General features: G+C 54.7%; 9 protein-coding genes across 9 annotated transcripts; 7 read left to right on the plus strand and 2 right to left on the minus strand.

Annotated features, from left to right (window-relative positions):
* Positions 1-1,540: 1,540 nt before the first annotated feature.
* Positions 1,541-2,203, minus strand: J4E93_009697 (uncharacterized protein; the record flags this gene model as incomplete). The annotated part of the gene is made up of 2 exons (XM_049347586.1): positions 1,541-1,957; positions 2,006-2,203. 2 exons carry the CDS (start codon positions 2,201-2,203, stop codon positions 1,541-1,543), a joined length of 615 nt encoding a protein of 204 aa, XP_049195353.1.
* Positions 2,204-2,893: 690 nt separating this feature from the next.
* J4E93_009698 (uncharacterized protein) lies at positions 2,894-4,570 on the minus strand (the record flags this gene model as incomplete). The annotated part of the gene is made up of 3 exons (XM_049347587.1): positions 2,894-3,106; positions 3,156-4,298; positions 4,406-4,570. The coding sequence occupies 3 exons, from the start codon at positions 4,568-4,570 to the stop codon at positions 2,894-2,896; spliced, it is 1,521 nt and encodes a 506-aa protein (XP_049195354.1).
* A 269-nt stretch (positions 4,571-4,839) lies between these two features.
* On the plus strand, positions 4,840-5,769 carry J4E93_009699 (uncharacterized protein; the record flags this gene model as incomplete). The annotated part of the gene is made up of 1 exon (XM_049347588.1): positions 4,840-5,769. The coding sequence occupies one exon, from the start codon at positions 4,840-4,842 to the stop codon at positions 5,767-5,769; it is 930 nt and encodes a 309-aa protein (XP_049195355.1).
* Positions 5,770-6,154: 385 nt separating this feature from the next.
* J4E93_009700 (uncharacterized protein) lies at positions 6,155-7,571 on the plus strand (the record flags this gene model as incomplete). The annotated part of the gene is made up of 3 exons (XM_049347589.1): positions 6,155-7,194; positions 7,242-7,450; positions 7,501-7,571. The coding sequence occupies 3 exons, from the start codon at positions 6,155-6,157 to the stop codon at positions 7,569-7,571; spliced, it is 1,320 nt and encodes a 439-aa protein (XP_049195356.1).
* Positions 7,572-8,120: 549 nt separating this feature from the next.
* Positions 8,121-9,377, plus strand: J4E93_009701 (uncharacterized protein; the record flags this gene model as incomplete). Its single annotated transcript, XM_049347590.1, has 3 exons — positions 8,121-8,515; positions 8,568-8,988; positions 9,042-9,377. The coding sequence occupies 3 exons, from the start codon at positions 8,121-8,123 to the stop codon at positions 9,375-9,377; spliced, it is 1,152 nt and encodes a 383-aa protein (XP_049195357.1).
* Positions 9,378-10,058: 681 nt separating this feature from the next.
* Positions 10,059-11,876, plus strand: J4E93_009702 (uncharacterized protein; the record flags this gene model as incomplete). The annotated part of the gene is made up of 1 exon (XM_049347591.1): positions 10,059-11,876. One exon carries the CDS (start codon positions 10,059-10,061, stop codon positions 11,874-11,876), a length of 1,818 nt encoding a protein of 605 aa, XP_049195358.1.
* Positions 11,877-12,676: 800 nt separating this feature from the next.
* J4E93_009703 (uncharacterized protein) lies at positions 12,677-14,191 on the plus strand (the record flags this gene model as incomplete). Its single annotated transcript, XM_049347592.1, has 1 exon — positions 12,677-14,191. One exon carries the CDS (start codon positions 12,677-12,679, stop codon positions 14,189-14,191), a length of 1,515 nt encoding a protein of 504 aa, XP_049195359.1.
* Positions 14,192-16,217: 2,026 nt separating this feature from the next.
* Positions 16,218-17,514, plus strand: J4E93_009704 (uncharacterized protein; the record flags this gene model as incomplete). The annotated part of the gene is made up of 2 exons (XM_049347593.1): positions 16,218-16,268; positions 16,345-17,514. 2 exons carry the CDS (start codon positions 16,218-16,220, stop codon positions 17,512-17,514), a joined length of 1,221 nt encoding a protein of 406 aa, XP_049195360.1.
* Positions 17,515-18,879: 1,365 nt separating this feature from the next.
* Positions 18,880-20,196, plus strand: J4E93_009705 (uncharacterized protein; the record flags this gene model as incomplete). The annotated part of the gene is made up of 1 exon (XM_049347594.1): positions 18,880-20,196. The coding sequence occupies one exon, from the start codon at positions 18,880-18,882 to the stop codon at positions 20,194-20,196; it is 1,317 nt and encodes a 438-aa protein (XP_049195361.1).
* Positions 20,197-20,477: the final 281 nt, after the last annotated feature.

The raw sequence follows: 20,477 nt of genomic DNA on the forward strand, positions 1-20,477 counted from the left end.
ATAGTCATTTCGCCTGCACGTTTCCTCCATCACCAGCATTCTGATCATACATCCAAGCACGTTCTTGTCGCTCTCCATGGAAATGAGCCCTATCAATTGAGAGCCAGGACTTAGTGGCCGAGGGGTCAGCTTGGATCCAAATCCTCTCTTGCCTCTATGTGGAGATAGTAATGTCCGACGTTACACACAGGAACACCAGAAATGGAAAAGATATGCTTGCCTATTCGTCGTCGAAACAACGCACCGCCAAATCTATATGGCCTTAACTCAAACCCCGTACTATCCATTATATTCCATCCCATCCACCCAAGTCACTACCCATCAAGCAACCCTCCAGCCCCCCATGCCACACACCTCCCCTCCCTTCATCCCCCATCCATCTCACCCCACGATCCTCCCCCTCAACTCCGTCCTCTTCATCACCTCCTCCTCCCCCAACCCATCCACCCTAATTTCCCCCTCTTTCCCCCCCTTCCCCGTAATCCGAAAGCCCTTGACAAGCCCCGTCCCACTCTCCATACCCACGCCCTCACCCCACCCCCAATTCTCCTCCATCCACGTCACCGGCCAAAGCAGCACAGTGCCTGCGACGCAAAATACTGTGGCCCACGCCTGCCAGAGCCAGATCAACATCCACGCGCCGGGCGCGACGAAACGGATCCACTGGTCGACTTGGTAGAGGTCTTCTTGTTTGGAGATGTGGTATTTTGGTTTTGTCGGAGAGGAGGAGGAGGAGGTGGTGGTAGTGGTGGAAGAGGGAGATTTGCGCAGGTGGAGGACGGTAGTGAGGCGGACGGGCGCGTAGTAGAAGGGTATAAACCAAATACGGAAGATCTGGAAGATGGTTGCGTATAGGATGAGGTTTGTTTCGTCGAATGCTGTTTCTCTCAGTTAGTTATTGCACTCTTGTCTGGTCCTCCCCCGCCCACCCTTGCTAATGTAAGTTGAGACATACCGACGCTCTGCACCGTACAATCAATCCTCGGACTCATAATCTTATACCAGCGATACGTCCTTTCAACCAACCACCTAGAATTCGGTCGGCTCCATGTGCGGCAAAAAGGATGCGAAAACGCCGCGTCGGGTGTGAAGTATTTGTCAATGGTTGCGCGTTGGAGGGACGGGGGTGATTGCGTGAGGAGGTGGATGATGGCGGGTATTTCTTTGACTGTGATGGGAGGGCTTGGTTAGCGGGATGCGCGTTGGGGATGGGGGATGGGGGATGAGGGATGGTTGGAGAGAAGGGGGCGACAAACCTGGGTCTTCCATTGTAAATGCGCTGAGGGGGGTTATGGGGGATGCGACGGGTGTTTGGTGGGTGAGTGCTTCGTGTTGTGCATGGCGCTGAGGTTTGACGCGGAAGGACCAGGATGGAACGCGCTTGTATGACGTCATTTTTGGTTTCATCAAGCTCCAAGCTCACATGTATGCAACGAGGACATGGTGGTGGGAAGCATGTTTATTATTTGATTACTTCTTGATCGTCATGGTTCTATATCTTTCCTCTTTCTAAGAGTATCATGAAATTTCCGATGTCCATCTACTGCGACCTATACTGCTGAATCTCGGCCTCATCAAGATGCCTCAGCTTGTTGACGTTTGGTGCCTCACCAGTCGCAATCCCCTTCGCCAGCTCCACAAGCCCACCAATCTGTGTCCGCTTCGACACAGCGTACTGTGCAGTGCTGACCTTGACGCGGATGATGCCAATGCGCGGGTCCTCTGGGCCACCGTCGTGCTTGCCGTCACCGAGGTCGCCAATCCAGGCCTTGAGCGCGGGAGAGTAGTGCTTGCGGACGACGTCGCGGTCTGTCTCGATGGAGGCGTGGCCGGAGATGGAGGCCCACTCGCCTGAGTTGTTGATGAAGCCGACGTTGACGGACTTGTGCTCCTTGAGGTCGTCCGTCTTGCCGGACTCGGTGTTGGTGTGGAAGAGGAGGTCGAAGCCGTGGCCCTCCTGGTATTTGTCAGCACTGTCTTTGGTTATGAATTGGGTGTGAAGTACCTTTGCAGCAACAGCCATGGCTCTTGAGGCCAAGAGATCGCTGTCTGCAGCCTGTGTGGTCAACAGGCAGAACTTGGTCTTGTCGACAAAGTTGAGCAGGTCCTCGCACTTCTCCTTGAGAGAGGGCTCCTCGAGGTTCTTCTGGGTGTAAGGGTCGGCGGTCTTGGAGCCGGTGTCGGTGTTGCTGAAGCCAGACATGGTGATGGTGGTTGTAGAGAATACGCGTTGAGCGGCGTGGTTGTTTGGTAGCTGGGGAGAAGGCGTCAGCTTCTGTAGGCACAATGTTCGAGGCGACCTTCGCGCTGTCCTTGCGATGCACTGAGAAAGGAAACGAGAGGAAAGCATACCTTTGGAGGGGTAGTTATCGGTTGGCAGATAGTGTGTGGGAGAGGAGCTGAGAATGTCGCGCGACTTTGTAGGACTTTGCCAATGATGTCATCAGTACCACCACCACGCGTTTGAGAACCACATCCACCCCGCTATGTATGTGGGGTAACTCCTTTTGGCTGTCACCGGCACCGGCTCCTGTTGCGGATGGTCTAGTCTGTAGCTCAGGGTCTTGCGTCATGTCATGCTTCTTTGAGCTAATGACCAAGTTCTAGATGCTTAGTCGTGCATGTCACTTTGATCGACGCATTGAAGATGAGATGGTGATATTAACCTTTTAGGTCTGCTGCGCGTCTAAATGAGACACATTGTACTCCACTCCGTGACCCCTTCCCATGCCATGCTGGTATCTCGTAACAATAGCGGACAATGTACCGATTCCAAGATCCCAAGCTAGAAATGAAGATGTGGGCTAGATCCTACACCATGCCAATGTCCTGGAAACATGACCCAAATTTAAGAGGCTAACACCCCTAGTGACAATGTCTGACACTGCGCACTCTATGCGTCGGCGGCAGTCTCATTATCCTCAATTGACGCCTTCTTGAGGTCGTCAGCAGCGTCCGCTGCCGCGTCCTTCTCCTGTGCGAGCTCAGCATCGGCGGATGCGTCACCGTTGACAGCCTGGTTCTTCTGGGCGGGCTTGCGGGCGGCGTCCTCCGCGGCTTCTTCAGCCTCAAGCTTGTCAATCTCCTTCTGCGCCTTGGCGACGTTCTGAAGAATTGTTAGCAGCCTCCCCGTAGTGGTATGTAGAATCACTCACCTCCTTGGTCTTGCGGTCCTGGTCCTCTTTCCAGTGGGCAAGCTTGGCCTGAAGCTTCTCGACGGTGGCGGGAACTTCGTCCTGGCTTGATGGGGGGTCGACGCCGACCTTGGCGAGCTCCTCGATGATACCAATGTTGAGGTTGAACTTGCTGGCAGCAGCGCCGCCCTTCTTGCCCTTCTTTCCCTTCTTGCCACCAGTACCAGCCATGTAGCTCTCCTCCTCGGTGTCCTTCTTCGATATGCGGGTACCCTTGAGGCCCGAGTCGTCGACGGTGCGCTGGGCGGAGGCGGCGAACTTGCTGGCGGCGGTAGTCTCCTTCGCGGGGAGTGCGGAGGGGTCGAAGTGGCGGATCAAGCCCTCGCAGGCAATGATCTCGTCACCGTAGGCGGGTGCGCTGGCCTCTTCGAGACGCTTGGAAGCAGTCTCTTTGCGCTTGCCGGCGACGTACTGGAGCTGCTCGAGGCGCCTCTTCTCGTTGCGGATCTTGCGCGCCTCGAACTCGTAGTTCTTGAACGCACGGAGCTGCTGGAAGTAGTTGTCCTTGAGCTCCTTGCGGGCCTGATACTTCTCCTGCTGCACTGCGCGCGCCTTGTCGGTCTCCTCACGGAGCGACCTCAGGTTCTTGAAGGCCTCGTCTTGCTCAGCCTTGAGTCCGTCGAGCTCGGTCTGGAGCTTGGTGTACTTCTCGGAGAGGGCCTTGTTCTCCGGGTCGTCCAGCAGCTTCTTCTGCTCGGCGATCTGGGCCTTGATGTCGTCGATCTTCTTCTGCTGGGAGTCGAAGCCGGAGAAGTTCTTCTTGGCCTTGTTGAGGGCGCTGATCTCGGCCAGGGCCTTCTTCTCGTCGACGAGCTTCATCATGCCGCCATCGACCTGCTTCTGCAGACGGGCAATCTCCTGGTCCACATCCTCGGCCGACTTGTAGTTGGACTTGCCCTTGGCCGTCTTGAGCTCGTTGAGCTGCTGCTTAAGCTGCTCGTCGAGCTTCTTGATCTTCTCGAAGATGGAGTTGCGGCCGGACTTGTTGCCCTGCTGGGTCGAGCGGATGGCGTTGAGCTCCGTCTTGAGCTCCTGCTGGCGCTTCGCGTTGGGCGAGTCCTTATTGTTGGGCTTGGCGAGGTCGAGCTTGGCCTTGCACGCGTTCTGGGTGTCGTTAGTAATTTTCCCGGATTGAGTGGTGGTGTGCGATGCAGCCACCCGTCAGCTCGTGGCCGTGCGACTGCGCGCACCACACGGGGCCATGTACTCACCAGCTTCTCCTGGGCGGCGGTGTGCTCCTTCTCTAGCTTGGCGAGCTCCTCCTTGTACTTGTCCTCGTCGGGCTTGTCGGGCTTCACAACCTGCTGCTTCGCCGGAGGGGCAGCAGCGCCGTTGGTCGAGGCCTGGGCGGCGGGTGGAGTTGCGACGTCGGCCATGTTTGCTGTGCAGTCAATTGGGTTGAGGGCTGACTGGGAGTTGCAGCGGGGGAGAGAGGTCTGCGAGAGCTGGGTAGACCGCCGAGTCGTGAATGTGCAGGCGGGACGTGCAGGCGGTGGGAGGACAACTATTAAATTCGAGGGTCTCGAGTGAACCACGGATGCTGGCAACTTTTCCCGATGTTTAGCGGGCGGGCTAGTGTGCCGCCCGCAGTCCTGACCCTTCACTCGGGGCCTCGAACACCAGACGCACACACCAAACCACGGCTATGGCGGAACAATCGCGGGGCAGCATCCCCATTCTGCTGCTCAAGACCAAGTCAGTGCCCAAAGACACGTACGAAGAGCTTTTCCTTGAGCTCGACCAGGGCAGCTATGCGCCCGTCTTCGTGCCCGTCCTCGAGCATAGGTTCAAGCGAGATGCCCTGCGTCAGGTGCGCCAACATGTCACCAATCGCGGCTTCGTGCCACAAGCGCAGCAGGGTCTGGCGACATATGGTGCGCTGATTTTCACCTCGCAGCGTGCAGTTGAAGCCTTCAGCGAGGTTGTCGAAGAAATACGTAAGGAAGGCGCCCTCGACATCGACGACCTGCTGCCAGAGAGTCTGCCGCTGTACGTAGTAGGCCCAGCTACAGCTCGCGGACTGCGATCACTGGGTCTTAAGTGTCCAATCCTGGGAGAGGAAACCGGTACCGGCGAAGCTCTGGCTGGCTTCATCCTGAAGCATTACAATGCCCTTCATCCAGGTGTTGCGAATCCGCCCGTACTGTTCATGGTCGGCGATAAGAGGAGGGACATAATACCAAAGACTCTGCAGTCAGAAGAGCTGGATCCAAAAGAGAGGGCGCGAGTAGATGAATTGGTTATATACGAGACTGGAGAGATGCAGTCTTTCAAGGAGGACTTTTCGACAATCTGGCGCAGGAACGCGGATCAGGGCTCGAAACGGCAGTGGGTCGTTGTCTTCTCTCCAAGCGGTTGTCAAGCGATGCTTGAGAGCCTGGGTCTTCTGGATATGGAGACTGGGAGAGTCAAGGCTACTACTGATCAGAGAGACATCCTGATATGCACCATCGGCCCGACCACGCGCGATTATCTGAAGCAGGAGTTTGGCTTCACTCCTGATGTATGCGCTGAGAAGCCAAGTCCGGAGGGGATCGCCGACGGCATTCACGCCTTTCTCGAGAAGTACGAATAAGCAATGTCGTTTGTGGCTTCGTCTACGTGGACCGGGGTGCGCTCGATGAGAGAATGTACGATACGAAGGCCTTGTATATCAGCTTCGATAGGTTTGCTACATCAAGCGCGTGAATGCGCGACGCTATCTCACGCGCTCTCAAATTCTCGCTCATGACCGCTCGCAGCCTCCGTCTGATGGTCCAATGCTGCACGTGCCTTCCTGACGCGTCGATGTGCTAATGACTGCCATTGACGTCACCATTTCACGCGACGCGCCTGCCACAAACCACCAGCGCGCGCAAACATCCGCCTCCTTTATTACTTCTCCCATCTTTCTCCCATCCTTTCACTCATTCTTCAAAAAACATACACTACTTCACTCAATTGACCTCACCGCATCCACAATGGCAGGAACACGCTCCTCTGCACGCAGCACCGACGGTGGCTCCAGCCCAGCAAAGGGTAACGATGTCACAGCTGGCACCAAACGCAAGCCCGAAGTCGAGCCGTCTCCCAAGCGCGACCGCAAGGCGTCCAAGAAGCAAGCCACTATCGAGGAGACAATGGATGCCAGCAAGGAGTCTGACAGCGAGATGAAGGACGCCTCGGATGGGGGTCAAGACTCCAAAGATGCAGAGGAGGCGGAGAAGAAGGCCGCTGAAGACCTCGTTGATGCGAGCGACGCGACGGCATTGGCCAATGGCGATGATGACAAGCCTGCATCAACTGATATGGAGACCACCGACGACCAGGCGGAACAAGACACCGACGCCGCCCCCAAAGCCGAAGAGACTACACAGGAAGAGAAGAGCGAAAACAAATCGGACAACGCGACAAAGGAGACTGGCGCAGATGGCGAAGGCGCGATCGAGGAGTCCTCCCAGCGCGCAAAGCAAATGCCGTCCAACATCCTCGAGAAGGGCGTCATCTACTTCTTCACCCGCAACCGCGTCGGCGTCGAGGAATCCGAAAGCGTCGGCGACCTTCAACGCACCTTCTTCGTCCTCCGACCAATGCCATCCGGAGCCAAGCTAGGTGACGGTGCACTCGCCGACGACAACAACATCCGACTCTTTGCGCTGCCCAAGAAGGTCTTCCCGAAGTCGCACAATGATAAATTCATGGCATTTGTCGAGAAGGCGAACACTTCCATCAAAGAGCTGAAGGAGAGCTTCTTTGGTGCGGACGAGTACGAGACCAAGACACAAGGCAGCCGACGCACCGAGCCTGTCGCACCGGTAGCGGAAGGCGTGTATGCCATTACACGCACTGAGGACCGGACGTGCCACCTCGTATACTCTACCACCATACCTTCGGAGCTTGGAGAGGTTCAGGAAGACCTGGGTATCAAGGACCAGGGCAGCTTCGTCATGAGCGTCAAGAACCCTGAGCGCAGCGGGCCGGCTTCCGCCCAGCTTCCTCAGAAGCCCGACTTTCCCAAGGAGTAAGTGATTCCGATATGACCAATCATCCATGACTGACCATTGCCAGGTTTATCGACGAGTTCCGCGGACTTGCTTGGGTCGAAGTCAAGCCGAAGTACCTGGACTACGAATACTGCCAGATCTTGCTCATCGGCGAGAAGATGGAGAGTGGCGTCGAGCCGACTATCAAGGACCAGAAGCATGACAAGGAGACACCACAGGAGGAGATTGAGAAGCTTGAACATGAGGATGAGTTGCGCGTCGAGCATCTTCACGGTATGTTGTTAAGCCGTTGGCCAATGTGATGTGTGCTAATAGGGTCTTAGGTGACGACTCTGTCTATGACGACCTTAAGATCAGCAAGAAGGAATACCCGCAGGTCGCGACGACCTGGTGAGCTCTATCTCAAGCTCGGCGTTATGCGATATCAACGATCTTCTCCCGAATTTACTGTACAACATCTGGGCCATCGGCGTTAAAGGGCGCGATACATATCACGGCATAGCCTCTGGCACGGAGTGTCGGATTCAAATGATCAAAAATTGATTGTAGGGTCCGGCTTTGCCCACGGCTTTGATAGCACCAAGTCGCAATATAATAATCGATTTCATCCTACGCCTCCCAATGGCCGCAATTGATATACAACTCTTCATCTCTCATCACCAGGCTGAACTTACTAATAGTGACTCAATCGAGTAAGCCGATTGGGCAGAGCCTTGGACTCCTGTTTGCGATGCCATTGCGACAATCTCCGCTCATCGCTCACTGCTCACCGCTGACAATATCGCTGTCCTCATCACCGCGAAGCTGGACTGGAAACAACTCGCCTCAAACCTGACTCTCTTTATTGATCTTGTACCTCACTACTACATCTTCCTTACACCAGCGACCCTTTGTTCCATATATCGCTGCACCCCTCGCACGATCTCCAACCTTCCGCATCACCATGCCTCCCTTCCCGAACCCTCCCACCGAGGACTCCAAGTCAGTTCTCTGGTCGCTCCAGTCCTTCACCATTGGCAAGGAGCAAAAGATCACCGTCCATACAAACCTCTTCCTCGATCGTGCCAACGCTGAGTTTGGCTTCGTCGTATACGCGTCTGCTAGTATCGCATTCGTCCTCCGCTTCCCCGAAACCAATGAGCCAATCTACTTCCAAGCCAAGACTGCACGCGCAGCAGCCTGGCGCGACAAGAGCAAGAAAGTGTCAATCCTCTTCCAGCACCTTCAAGTCGATCTGGTATTCGTGGCGCCGGACCAAGCTCGTAGCTTCCTAGATGTGCTGGAGGATATTGCGACGGCGGCTGGCAACCACTTCTTCTACAGCTATGAAGTCCCTCAGTATGCACCCTTCCACATCCGATGTTGCGCATGAGACTAACATTGGTGGTAGGAAGGTCGCCTTCGTCAAGCCCGACTTCGACATGGAACAGCAGGGCTTCACGAGCCGAGCTCCGCAACCTTGGATGGCCGTTCCTGCTGACTCTTCTGAGTGGCTTCGCCTCCGGAAGACAGGAGAGTGGTCGGACTTCACCGTTGTCGCAGGGGGTAGTGATTTCCGCGTCCATCGCGTCAAGCTTTGCAAAGAGTCATACTATTTCAAAGCAGTTTGCAGTGGTGGCTTCGCAGAGACCGCAAAGCAATCCATCGAACTCCCAGAGTCAGCACAAGTCATCTCCATTCTCCTAGATGAGATGTACGGTGTCTACAACACCACCACTGGTTCCATCTTCACCAACTTCGCGCTTCGCATGGAAATTGAGAAGGAACTCATGATGAACCAGCTCCTGGACCTTTTCATCGCCGCGGACAAGGTAACTTCTCTCGTACCTCTCTTTCCCTACCTTCATACTAACCCCCAACCCAGTACAACCTCGAGAACATCAAGCGCCGCGCCGCCGAAGCCATCATCGACCGCCTCCCCTTCATAACCGACCCACTCATGATCGTCGACCTGGCTACATGCATATACCACGACCAATGCCCAGAGAACGACCGCGGACTGCGCAAAGCCATCATCGAGTGTGTGAGGATGAGGATGCCGGCTATACTGGAGGATGAGAGTGCGTGGGAGGAGTTCTCGGAGAACAAGAACGTGCTGAGGGCCTTTCATGTGTCGCAATGTGAGGCGGGTGAGGGTGGTGGTATGATTGCGGGTGGAGGTGGAGGTGGGATTATGACGCCGCCTGCTACGCCTAGGTAGGGGGCTGTTCGAGAAGAGGAGGGGATAGTGGCTTGAGGGGTTTGGCTACCGATATGCAGGTATGCAGGAGGATTGATTTGCTAAGAGGTAGTCAGGGCGGATGTACTTGCGGTCGGCACTCGATCGAAGACGTTTGATGCGAAGACCCTGCTTCGCTTTCGCTGGACTGTCGCGCACCCTTCAAGTCCGCTTCGAAGGGCGATCGCGATTCTATTAACTGTACCTCCGGGCCTTTCTTCTTGAGCGAGTGTATTCGGCAGAAGCAATATTTGCCCACTAGTAGCATGCCCAGCTCGCGATAGCTATCAGTCCTAACTGCATTTAAATATGATGGTTCATGTGCGATTGCGAAAGGCATGGCTTTGAACGGTTGTGATGTGTTGTGGGGTATTCAGCAACCGATCCGGCCTAGACCGGACACGAGCACCGTCTCACCTTCCCGAGGCCGCGAACGCGTGTCTTCATCTCCAATCTCATCAACTCACGGCTCAGTCTCCATATTTCAGGCAACACCGCGCCGCCATGAACGCAATACGCATTCCGACCATGCCATGAGCGTGCGCACAGGATATAGCAGCAAGAGACTTTGATCGCCGTGACGGGTCCCAATCAAGTGAATAGGACCACCAAGCACCAAGAGAGCATAACCAAGGAACACCTGATCGAACAACTCAATTCAAGATGGCTTCATCTTGGCGACAGAATGGTGAAGAGCGGGGTGCCTACACGACTGTTGCGCAGACCGAGACTGCAAGTGCACACCTCACAGTACATGACAAAGACGTCGCAAATGAAGACGCGGATGCCGTTCCTTTTGAAGCGCCTGTTCACATTGGCTCCATACCGACAGCAGAGGATCTGCTATTTCTGCCTCGCGTAGCGGATACGTTGCCATATGGCGCTTTCCTAGTCGCCGTTGTTGAGCTCTGTGAGCGCTTCGCCTACTACGGACTCTCCGGGCCCTTCCAGAACTACATCGCCAACGAATACAACGACCCCAATGGCCTACCTGGCGCTCTTGGCTTGAAGCAGAGTGGTGCGACAGCGATGACGAACTTCTTCCAATTCTGGTGCTACCTCACGCCTTTATTTGGCGCCCTTGTTGCGGACCAGTATCTGGGGAAGTATGCGACGATTAAGTGGTTCAGTCTGGTGTACATGGTCGGCATCGCGATTCTCTTTATCACCAGCTTGCCGTGGGCGGTTCGAGGTGGAGCCGCATACCCTGGACTCATTGTCGCGATGCTGGTCATCGGCCTGGGTACTGGTGGCATCAAGAGCAATGTGTCGCCGTTGATCGCGGAGCAAGTGCGGTCTAACAAACCTTTTGTCAAGGACTTGCCCGGCGGCAAGCGGGTCATCGTCGATCCGGAGGTCACGGTGCAGAGGATCTACATGATATTCTACATGTGCATCAACGTAGGATCCATCTCCGCGATAGCGACGACTATGTTGGAGTTGCATGTTGGTTTCTGGAGCGCATATCTTCTTCCATTGGTCATGTTCTGCGTGGGCTATGTGGTGTTGGTGAGAGGGAGGAAGCAGTACATCATCAAGCCACCTCAAGGCGGGGTGATTGGGAACTGCTTTCGCGCCCTATACATCGCCGCAAGGAACGGCGGAGATCTTGACAAAGCGAAAGCTTCCGCTCAAGGGCACGGGAGAAGTAGGTCGAAGGTGACTTGGGACGACAAGTTCATCGACGAGTTGAAGACCGCGCTGGTCGCATGCAAAGTCTTCTTGTTCTTCCCAATCTACTGGCTCTCGTACTCGCAGATGCTGAACAATTTCGTCTCGCAAGCCGGTCAAATGGAGTTGCATCGCCTTCCCAACGACATCCTTCCCAACATCGATCCCGTCACCATCATCATCCTTATCCCGATCATGGACCGCCTCGTCTACCCGTTCATCCGTACACGACTGCACATCGCATTGATGCCAATAACACGCATCTCTCTCGGTTTCCTCATGGCCGCGCTCGCCATGCTATACGCAGGCGCTCTCCAATCAAAGATCTACGCGGCACCACCTTGCTACTACAGTCCATCGAACTGCGACACCGGAAAGATCAGCGAGGGCAAGTTCAAACCAAACGAAGTCCACGTCGCATGGCAAGCCCCAGCATACGTGTTGATCGCACTGAGCGAGATCCTCGCTAGTGTTACCGGCTTGGAACTGGCATATGCGAAGGCACCCGAGAACATGAAGAGCTTCATCATGAGTCTCTTCCTACTCACGAGCGCGGGTGGAAGTGCGCTGGGTATTTTGATTGCGCCATTGGCAAGAGACCCGCACTTGCAGTGGTTGTACTTTGGATTGGCGTTCATTGCTGGTGTTGCGGGGGTTGTGTTCTATCGCATGTTTAAAGACGTTGATGATGGCCCTGCCACAAAGTTGGGAGATGCTGGAGAGTACGAGTTGACTGGACGAGCGAGCGCTGACGATGATGGGTATTACAGCGATGATGCGGACGCTATTCGAGGCTCGCAGCGCGCCTGAATCAGATAACGACAGCCGGTAGTGGATCCTTAGGCTCGCACACATTCTCGGGCTGGTTGTGGTGGCTGCAGCTGCGCTTCCGCTCCACCTTTCAGCACCACCTCTCCGCGCACCCGCTTCTTCCGTTTTCTCCATCTTCTCCGCCTAAGCTGACAGCGTCCGTAGCTGCCGCATTGCTCATCGACTGTTGGGCATGCGCTACAATGCCTGAGTATGTTCTTGTGCGACCGAAGACTTGGTTGAAGTGTGGTATCAACAGCACTAGGCTCCCATTGTCATGAGAGTATTTATAGAACATCATCGACAATGCGCAACACGGATGGCCTTGAGTGTCTGCTGTTGCTGTGTAGCGAACAAGTAAAAAGCATGGGCAAAAATTGGGGCGCGGCAACTTGTTGATGTCATCGTTCGTTATTGCCGAACCCAACTGACTGCGCCATCTCACGTCTTACCTTATGTCGCGACCACTTCAACTGTACAATCCCACCAGTTTTGACGTCATCAGTTCAACTTCTAAGTCAAATTCCAGCGACATACCGTTCCAAAGTCAGAGCTGACGTTATACCGACCTTCATGATTCGATGATGCTGTGGATTTATGCGGACGCTCGGCTGCCGTCCTCCGCGGAATGACGAACTCCGAGCCCTTACCAACCATGGCCTCGGCCGAAGCCATTTCATCATCCGTGCATGAGTGTGGCTTGAAAACCTAGGTAGTCCTATGTATAACGCACCAAGCCGTGGGGAAAGGCTTGTTTCCACTGTTGTCTTCTCCCCATATTCTCACCACCATCGTCTGGCATGGAGAAGCTAGAGCGATTCTTGTCGCGGCCGACAGCGAAGCCATACAAGACCGGCGATATAGAGGCCTCCGAAGAAATATACCTTAACGATGAAGGGTTGCTTGAGTTCGGCCCTAATGATATCGAGAACCCTAAGAACTGGTCCACCGCAAGAAGATGGTACATCACCGTGGTGTCGGTCACCCTAGTTGTGAACGCCACATTCGCTTCGTCCAGCCCATCTGGCACGCTTGAATCTCTATCGACAGACTTGCACGTCTCCACCGAGGCTGGGGGGCTCGTTATCACTTTGTTCCTTCTGGGGTACTGCGCTGGTCCCTTGGTATTCGCCCCGCTTTCGGAATTCTTCGGTCGCAGATACATCTTCTACGTTACCTTTACGCTCTACCTGGCCTTCAACTTCCTTTGCGCGTTCACGCCGAACTTCGGTGGGCTCCTGGTGGGACGCTTCTTGACGGGTACATTTGCAAGTGCTCCTCTGTCCAATGCACCAGGTGTACTGGCAGACATCTGGGGACCCCTCGAGCGCGGAAATGCAATGGCCGCCTTCTCCATGATGACTTTCATCGGCCCCTCGCTCGGACCCGTCATATCAGGCTTTCTCCAACTAAAGAAAGACTGGCGATGGTGCTTCTACGTCCTTCTCTGGCTGGGTGCCTTTACCGAGATACTCATGTTCACGATTCCGGAGACATTGCCCTCAATCGTGCTCCGCAACAAAGCCAAGCGCATACGCGCCCTGAAGATCCCTGGCCATGAACAGGTCAAGGCACCAGTTGAAGTAACGGATAGGACCCTCGCAGGCATGTTCCATGTTGCCCTCACCCGACCGTGGAAGATTCTCATCGACCCCATCTCCTTCGCCGTCGCCATCTATCTCGCCGTCGTATACGCCCTACTATACATGCTCTTCACCATCTACCCCATCGTCTTCCAACAACACCGCGGCTGGAACTCCGGCGTCGGCGAACTACCACTCATCGGCTCTGCCCTTGGTGCCGCCATCGGCGGCGCCATCATCTTCGCGAACACAGCCAGGGATAGAAAGAGGGCAGAAGCCGGCTACAAAGCCACACCCGAAGACCGGCTTCCTGTAGCGATGCTCGGCGGCGTCATGTTCCCGGTCACGATGTTCTGGTTCGCGTGGTCGGCAGAGTACAACAGCGTTCACTGGGTCGTTCCTACGCTCGGCGGTGTCTTCCTCTCGACTTCTATCTTGTTGATCTTCGTCGCTTATCTCAACTACCTCACCGACACGTATCTCATGTACGCTGCGAGCGCGTTGGCAGCGAATACCGTTGTGCGCTCCGCCGCGGGAGCTGCTGCGCCGCTGTTCACGCAGTACATGTTTGACGCTCTTGGTGTTGGTGGCGGTGGTTCGCTTATTGCTGGTATGGCTTGTGTGCTTGCGCCTATTCCGTTTGTGTTTTATAAGTATGGTGGCCCGATTCGGGAACGCTCGAAGTTTGCGCCTACGCCAGAGAAGGCGGATGAGACGAATGGGGCGAAGTAGGAGGCTAGGAGTCACGCCAGAAAAGCGAGTTAATACATCATATAGCTGTAAATCCAATTAGGGTTCCAATGTGATCATTGCTTTCCCCGGAAACGAAACGGAGCTCACTACATCTGGTTCTTTTCGATAGTGACCCTCGTCATCTTCCACCCGTGATACCGTCAGCAACATTTGTAGGCATACTAAATAGAGATCTTGTAGAAAGCGATATTTGGTTCGCTAGCTAGCTCCATTTCTGTGAACTGCTGACGAGGACGTCCGATGTTGGCCTGCTTACATCAACGGCATCCACCGGAAGCGTTCTGTCGACTACCGCCGGGTGCTATGCTACGTCGGCTCAATTTCGCCCGATTCAAGACGTCTGTGTCGGGCCGTGGACTTGCACCGGGAGCGCATCAAGTGCTTTGTTGTTGGCAACAGAGGACGCTCACGGGAGAGCCCGTCATGAGATCCCCCAGAAGGACGCGACTCGAGTGCGCGTGCAGGCTTGTCGTCCTTCTTTATTGTGGCGAGGCATCTTCAGTTCGGCGATCTTTCGACTGCGTTTGTTGCAGCTGACGTCTGTGTTTCTTTCCGACAATGGGCGGCGGCGTGTTGTTGGCTTTACGTAGCCTCGCGGTTGTCCATCCCCATCTTGTAGAAGCAGACTGGACGGGTGCGCATTACGGTCAGACATACGGCGCGAGAGCTGCGTGCCTAAGGTTAGGGTTCTGGCACGAGGCCGACGTCGTTCATATCCACAGCTGCGAGTCTTGTTTTCTTGTGTCGAGATGAGCTTTAGCTGAGGAGCACGCCCGTCATCTTTGCAAGTGCGACGCGCATTGCGCTGACGCGACCGCACAGTGCTGAGCCTCTGAACACGACGACAGCATCGGTTGAGAAGGAACATGCTACCTAGGTATATTGCCAAACAGTCGTGGCATACCTAGCGTAGTAAGCAATTCAATGCCCGGATGGTGCCGGCAGGGAAGAGCCAGCGCCCAGTCAATGCGTGGATGTGGAACGCGGGGGATCTTTCCAGCGACGCCCCGTGATTGGTCGAGAATACGTTTCCCCTGATCTTACCTCGAACCCAAACACCGAAGTAAAACCACTACTTTGCCCGCCTTGAGCCTCGTTCTGTCAGCTTTGTGCTTACCGGTCTTTCTTTCGGAAAGTGAGTCGCTTGGTTGCGCGCGATCATGATGGTGCGCACAAGGCTGATGACGTGCGGAGACGCTGCAGCCTCGAGATGCTCGAGAATCTGCGCCTGCCACATGGCAGCTTGAAGGACCAGTGCGAACCAATACCAAAGCGCAGTTGGCGTTGCAGGCACAGTCTACTTTCGGTGCTGTGCGAAGGTTACTGGAGGAACTGTTGTTGAACGATGGAGGGCTGACATCGGAGACGGCGGTATGTAAGATTACCTGGACATCCTGGATTAAGGCTTGAGGCTTGGGCGACAAACCAAGCAGACTAAGTCTCTCGACATAAGATGATAGAACTGCCTTTCTAAAGGCTCTTTTCCTTAAGTTCTTCTTCATCCGCTCGCTTCAAGAATTTGTCATCTCTCTATTTCGCCATACTCGCCCACCAACAGTCCTTACCATACCTCAGCCTCACCATCGGTTTCCGACGATGAAGAACGTTTTGGTAGCGACCGTTTTAACGGCTGCAACTGCTGCTACAGCCCAGAACGCCCCATTCGTGCAATGCCTCCAAACGGCCCTCAGCAACGATACCAGCACTTGGATGCTGCCGAACGACCCAATGTTCTTGCAGGGAGATGTACACCCATACAATCTCAATTACAACATCGTTCCAGCCGCGATTTCATTCCCAAAGACGCAAGAGCAAGTGTCGGAGGTCGTGAAGTGTGCGAACGCCGCAGGAGTCGCAGTACAGGCGCGCAGCGGCGGCCATAGCTATGCGAACTATGGTAAGCCTGAACCCAGAAGGACGAGTTGTGATTAAGAACTTGCTAACACGAACGTCGCACATAGCTCTTGGAGGGTTCAATGGCTCATTGGTGGTGGACATGAAGAATATGGCATCGTTCTCGTACAACGAGGGTGACCACACGGTGACTTTCGGTCCGGTAGGTGACTTCCTGACACTACACCTGTAGTGAACGCCCTTTGTTGTACATGCCCTGACGTGCACACCTTTCACAGGGAAATCTCCTCGGCAACATCTCCGAGAAGCTTCTACCTCTCAAGCGGGTTATGGCATACGGTGAAGTAGCCGTCATCGGCACGGGTGGCCACTTGACCATTGGAGGTCTCGGAACGCTCAGTCGCCAGCTGGGCGTCGGAGCTGATCAAATCGTGTCAGCGCAATGTGTGCTCGCAAACGGCACCGCAGTGACAGCTAGTGCAACCACGAACCCCGACTTGTACTTCGCCATCCGAGGCGCCGGTTTCTCTTTCGCTATTGTCACAGAGTTCACCATGAAGACTGCGCCCGCGCCGACCGAGATCACCAAGTACGCGTACACCATCGCGGCCGACGACGCAAATGCCTTCGCAAGCACGTTCCAAAAATGGCAGAAGTTTGGCACGCAGAAGAATCTCGACCGCCGATTCTCCAGCACCATGACTCTCAGCCAGGGCTCGATGGTCATCAACGGCAACTTCTACGGGCCCAAGTCCGACTTCGATAAGCTGAACGCGCAGTCTATCCTTCCTGCTAATACTTCATCCGTCGTTGTGGACATCACCGTTGGCGAGCTTCCGTTCCCAGGACTCGGCGAACCAGACCTGACAGCCAGCGGCAGCTTCCCCATCCCCTTCTATGCTAAGAGTGTCAAGACGCCCAGTCACAAACTGCTGTCGGACGAAGCCATCAAATCCATGTTCTCCTACATCAATGGCACTGAGAAGGGAGCGCCCGTGTGGCTCGTCATTTGGGATCTCGAAGGTGGAGCCATCGCCGATGTGCCGCAGACCGCTACCGCATACTGGCACCGCGACGCCGCCTACTTCATGCAGAGTTATGTCGTCAATCTTGGAGGACCTGTCACCGACGCGTCCAAGACGTTCTTGTCTGGCCTTAGCAGCTTGGTGCAGAAGGAGACGTGCGATCAAGGCGCGTACCCAGGCTACGTCGATCCTGAACTTGCGGACCCTCAGCAGGCCTACTGGGGCGGCAATGTGCCTCGCTTGCAGCAGATTAAGGCGGCAGTTGATCCTGATAATGTCTTCCGCAATCCTCAGAGTGTGCCGACTCAACACCAGGCTCAACAGCGTCGTCAGGTTTTCGTAGGGTCAGCGGTACAATCCTACGCAGCGCAGTTTGGTCTGTTGGTTTCCTGCATTCTATTGGCGGCGATCTTGTATATTTGATCGTCCACAACCTAGAAAGTTGGGTAGAAGGCATTGCATGTGGTAGTCGTAATGAAATGCAGATTAGCAAACTAGAAGACCCTGCTGTGACAGCTGTACTCTTGGAGGTGGTCCTCCAAAGACCCAAGTATATCGGATCGATCGTGCGGGTCAAATGATGGTTGTGAACCTACTGCGTTCGCGTGAAGTTGCATGCGGTGATGTGGGCGATACGGGTGTTTGGGAAGGCACGTGCCAACGTCTCAACAATTCGCCTGACCAACAACGGATCCGTCGCAACCCTTCCTCATTACTTGAACAACGCCCCAATGCGACAACCGATGCCACCATCGCGACCAGCTCGCGCATCGATCTATGCTGCGACACATTTTCGCGAATTTTGGCGACTTTGACTGCGATTCGTCTAACCCGCCCAATACCACCGCTACTGCGCGACCGGGATTGACGAGATAAAAGAAGAGGCAGGGGGACACCCGAGATGACACGAGCTGATAGAAGCGCGCACAAGCTACCTAGGCTGCGCAATGTAGCTCAGCTTCTCTTATTGCGCCTGTGGCTATCGCGATGAGGATAGGCGCGGTTCAGAACGCCTGCAAGCGCTGTCGACTCCTCCATAGACGATAAGCCTTCCTACGGCAAACTGGTATTTCTTGCGACAACTGCAATGCAGCCAAGTGTTGTGTATGCTTGCGCAAACGAATGAGAGCCTTGCCGACCAGCCACAACTACCCCTCCAAAGCTGAACGTGCATCACGCCAGGCTGCACCTACACCGGAAATTTGTGTCAGCTATCACATAAAGGCGTCGCATCGCTTCCTATCTTTTCAGCAGCGCAAAACAACCACCAAACGTTTCCATGATGTTTCATGTATGCGCAAGCGGTCTAGACGAAGAACAGGAGGTGAACTTCAGCGGCGGTCTGGTCGAAATCGCGGCTCTGACTGCTGTGATCGGGGGCTCGACTGCTGAGCTGATTGCTCTAGGGAATCGCGGCGCTTGCGGTTTGCCATGGGCGGCTTTGAGCTCCTTTGGGTCGATCTTCATCGTCAAAGCATGCATATCCGCCTGCACACCAGGATGGCTTCGAGATACCGTTGGTGTAAGAACCAGTGGTTCTGATAAGGCTATTGGGTGTTGCATGAATCTGAATAGGAAGTCAAACAGTCGCGTGGTCACTGGCAGTGCCGTTGGAGTGACGGTGAAGTGGACCAAGGTAAGTCAAGATTATGAAGCACATACGAGGACGTGTCTAATCGACTTCAGACCAGAGAAGGTTCTACTTTGATAACCGCTGGGAGCGAAGATTTCGAAGATGTTTACGCTTTCGATGAATGGACGGCCGGCCCCCTGCGATCTTGTACAGTAATGCAACCCGGAGAGCATCTGCAAGCTCACGTCTACATGCGAGATCATTACTGGGAGATTGCACAACGCTCACAAACCAAATATGACTGGATCGTTACGTTCGCAACCATGCTGAAGGTCATAGAGATGTATCTGCTCTACCACTTCGGCTCTCGACGCGTCTTCCTGGTCACTGGAGCCATCTGGGCGTACACCTTCTTCTCGGCGATCGCGTTGCAGTTGTTCCACGTCGGAAGAGCTACAACACCCGGCGAGCAGTCAAGACATTTTGATGTCGTCTCTGGGTCGCTGCCTACACCACAAGTCATCGGAGGAGAGCGTAGGATTCTCCTCGGGGCACCTGTCAACCTTCGCAGAGGTCGCGCGTGGCAAATGTTCTGGATTCTAGGTGCCGTCGTTTGCGTCACTTCTCTCCTTGCCACATACGCCGTTCTTTCCAATGAGCCGGCCATCTGTTTCCGGATCTGGCTTGGTTTCCAGGTCATTTGGCTTGCGCTTCGATCGATCTTCTTCCACTTCGCTCAGCAGGTAGATGACATGAAACATATCATTACGCCTACTATCACAGATGAGAACCGGCCACCGGAGTTGAGTTTGCGGCTTCTTGGACTGGCGGTTGGTGTGTCGAGGCATCAGACTCTGAACCACCCCCGCGGCGTGCTTAGCTATGCGAACGACGCACAAGATCCTGTGACCATCAGGATGCTCTTGCGCAACGCCAATTTTGACTACACTGACTACCTCGAGCTTCCAACGCGCACAGATCCAGGGTCTGAGCTGAACGTCACTGTGGTTGCCGTCATTGGCGACACGTTACTCTCAAGTGTCGCATGGCTCATGGGCTCGCCTCTATCCGGAATGGATCTTTACGATTCGTGTATTCTGGCTGTCCGTGTCTCTGGCGCGATACAACTGATACCGTCGTGTCGCGTGCTCTCCGGTCGCATCGCCGACGAACAAGTCCCGGACCCCGAGACGACGTTGCCTTCCAACTTCCGACCCAAAGGCGCAGCGAACGAGGGTTACAACATTAGCTGGCGGTACTGGATGCCATGCGGCGGGAAGATGTGGCTGTGGTACAGCACACCGTGGGCGACTACCACAAAGGTCGACTTGGGTATCACGGGTACGAAGAAGATGACAGTCACAACAGGAGATGACATCACCAAAGAGCTCTTGTCCGGGACGTTGCAGATCAGTATGAGCGACGTACAAGCCGTTGAAGATGCTATCGCGCAGTCTGCGAGGGCAGCTACAATCCTTCGAAATATGCTGAGAGAAGATTTCACAACGTTGGCGAAGAGCGTAAAGTCGTAGCACCATAGAAGCAACGTCAACGCAGTTACAACTATTGCTCCGAAGCTGAACGAGCGTCACCCGGGCTGCACCTTACGATGGAAATTGGAAAAGGTTTCCTGTACGATAACTGCACAATGCGCGATACGGGCTATGATTCTTTGTGGGCCAAGCCGCTGTGCGGGGTACCTGGCTCTCTTGGTTTCAAAAACGCTCTGAGTAAGCTAGCTAATGGAAAGCGTATAACTGCCGAAGCTACCTAGCGTCGGTTACATTTGCACCGAGAGTCACGATTTTATTGG

This window comes from Alternaria ventricosa, assembly GCF_023758065.1.
Source record: "Alternaria ventricosa strain BMP 2768 chromosome Unknown scaffold_23, whole genome shotgun sequence".
Classification (NCBI taxonomy): domain Eukaryota; kingdom Fungi; phylum Ascomycota; class Dothideomycetes; order Pleosporales; family Pleosporaceae; genus Alternaria; species Alternaria ventricosa.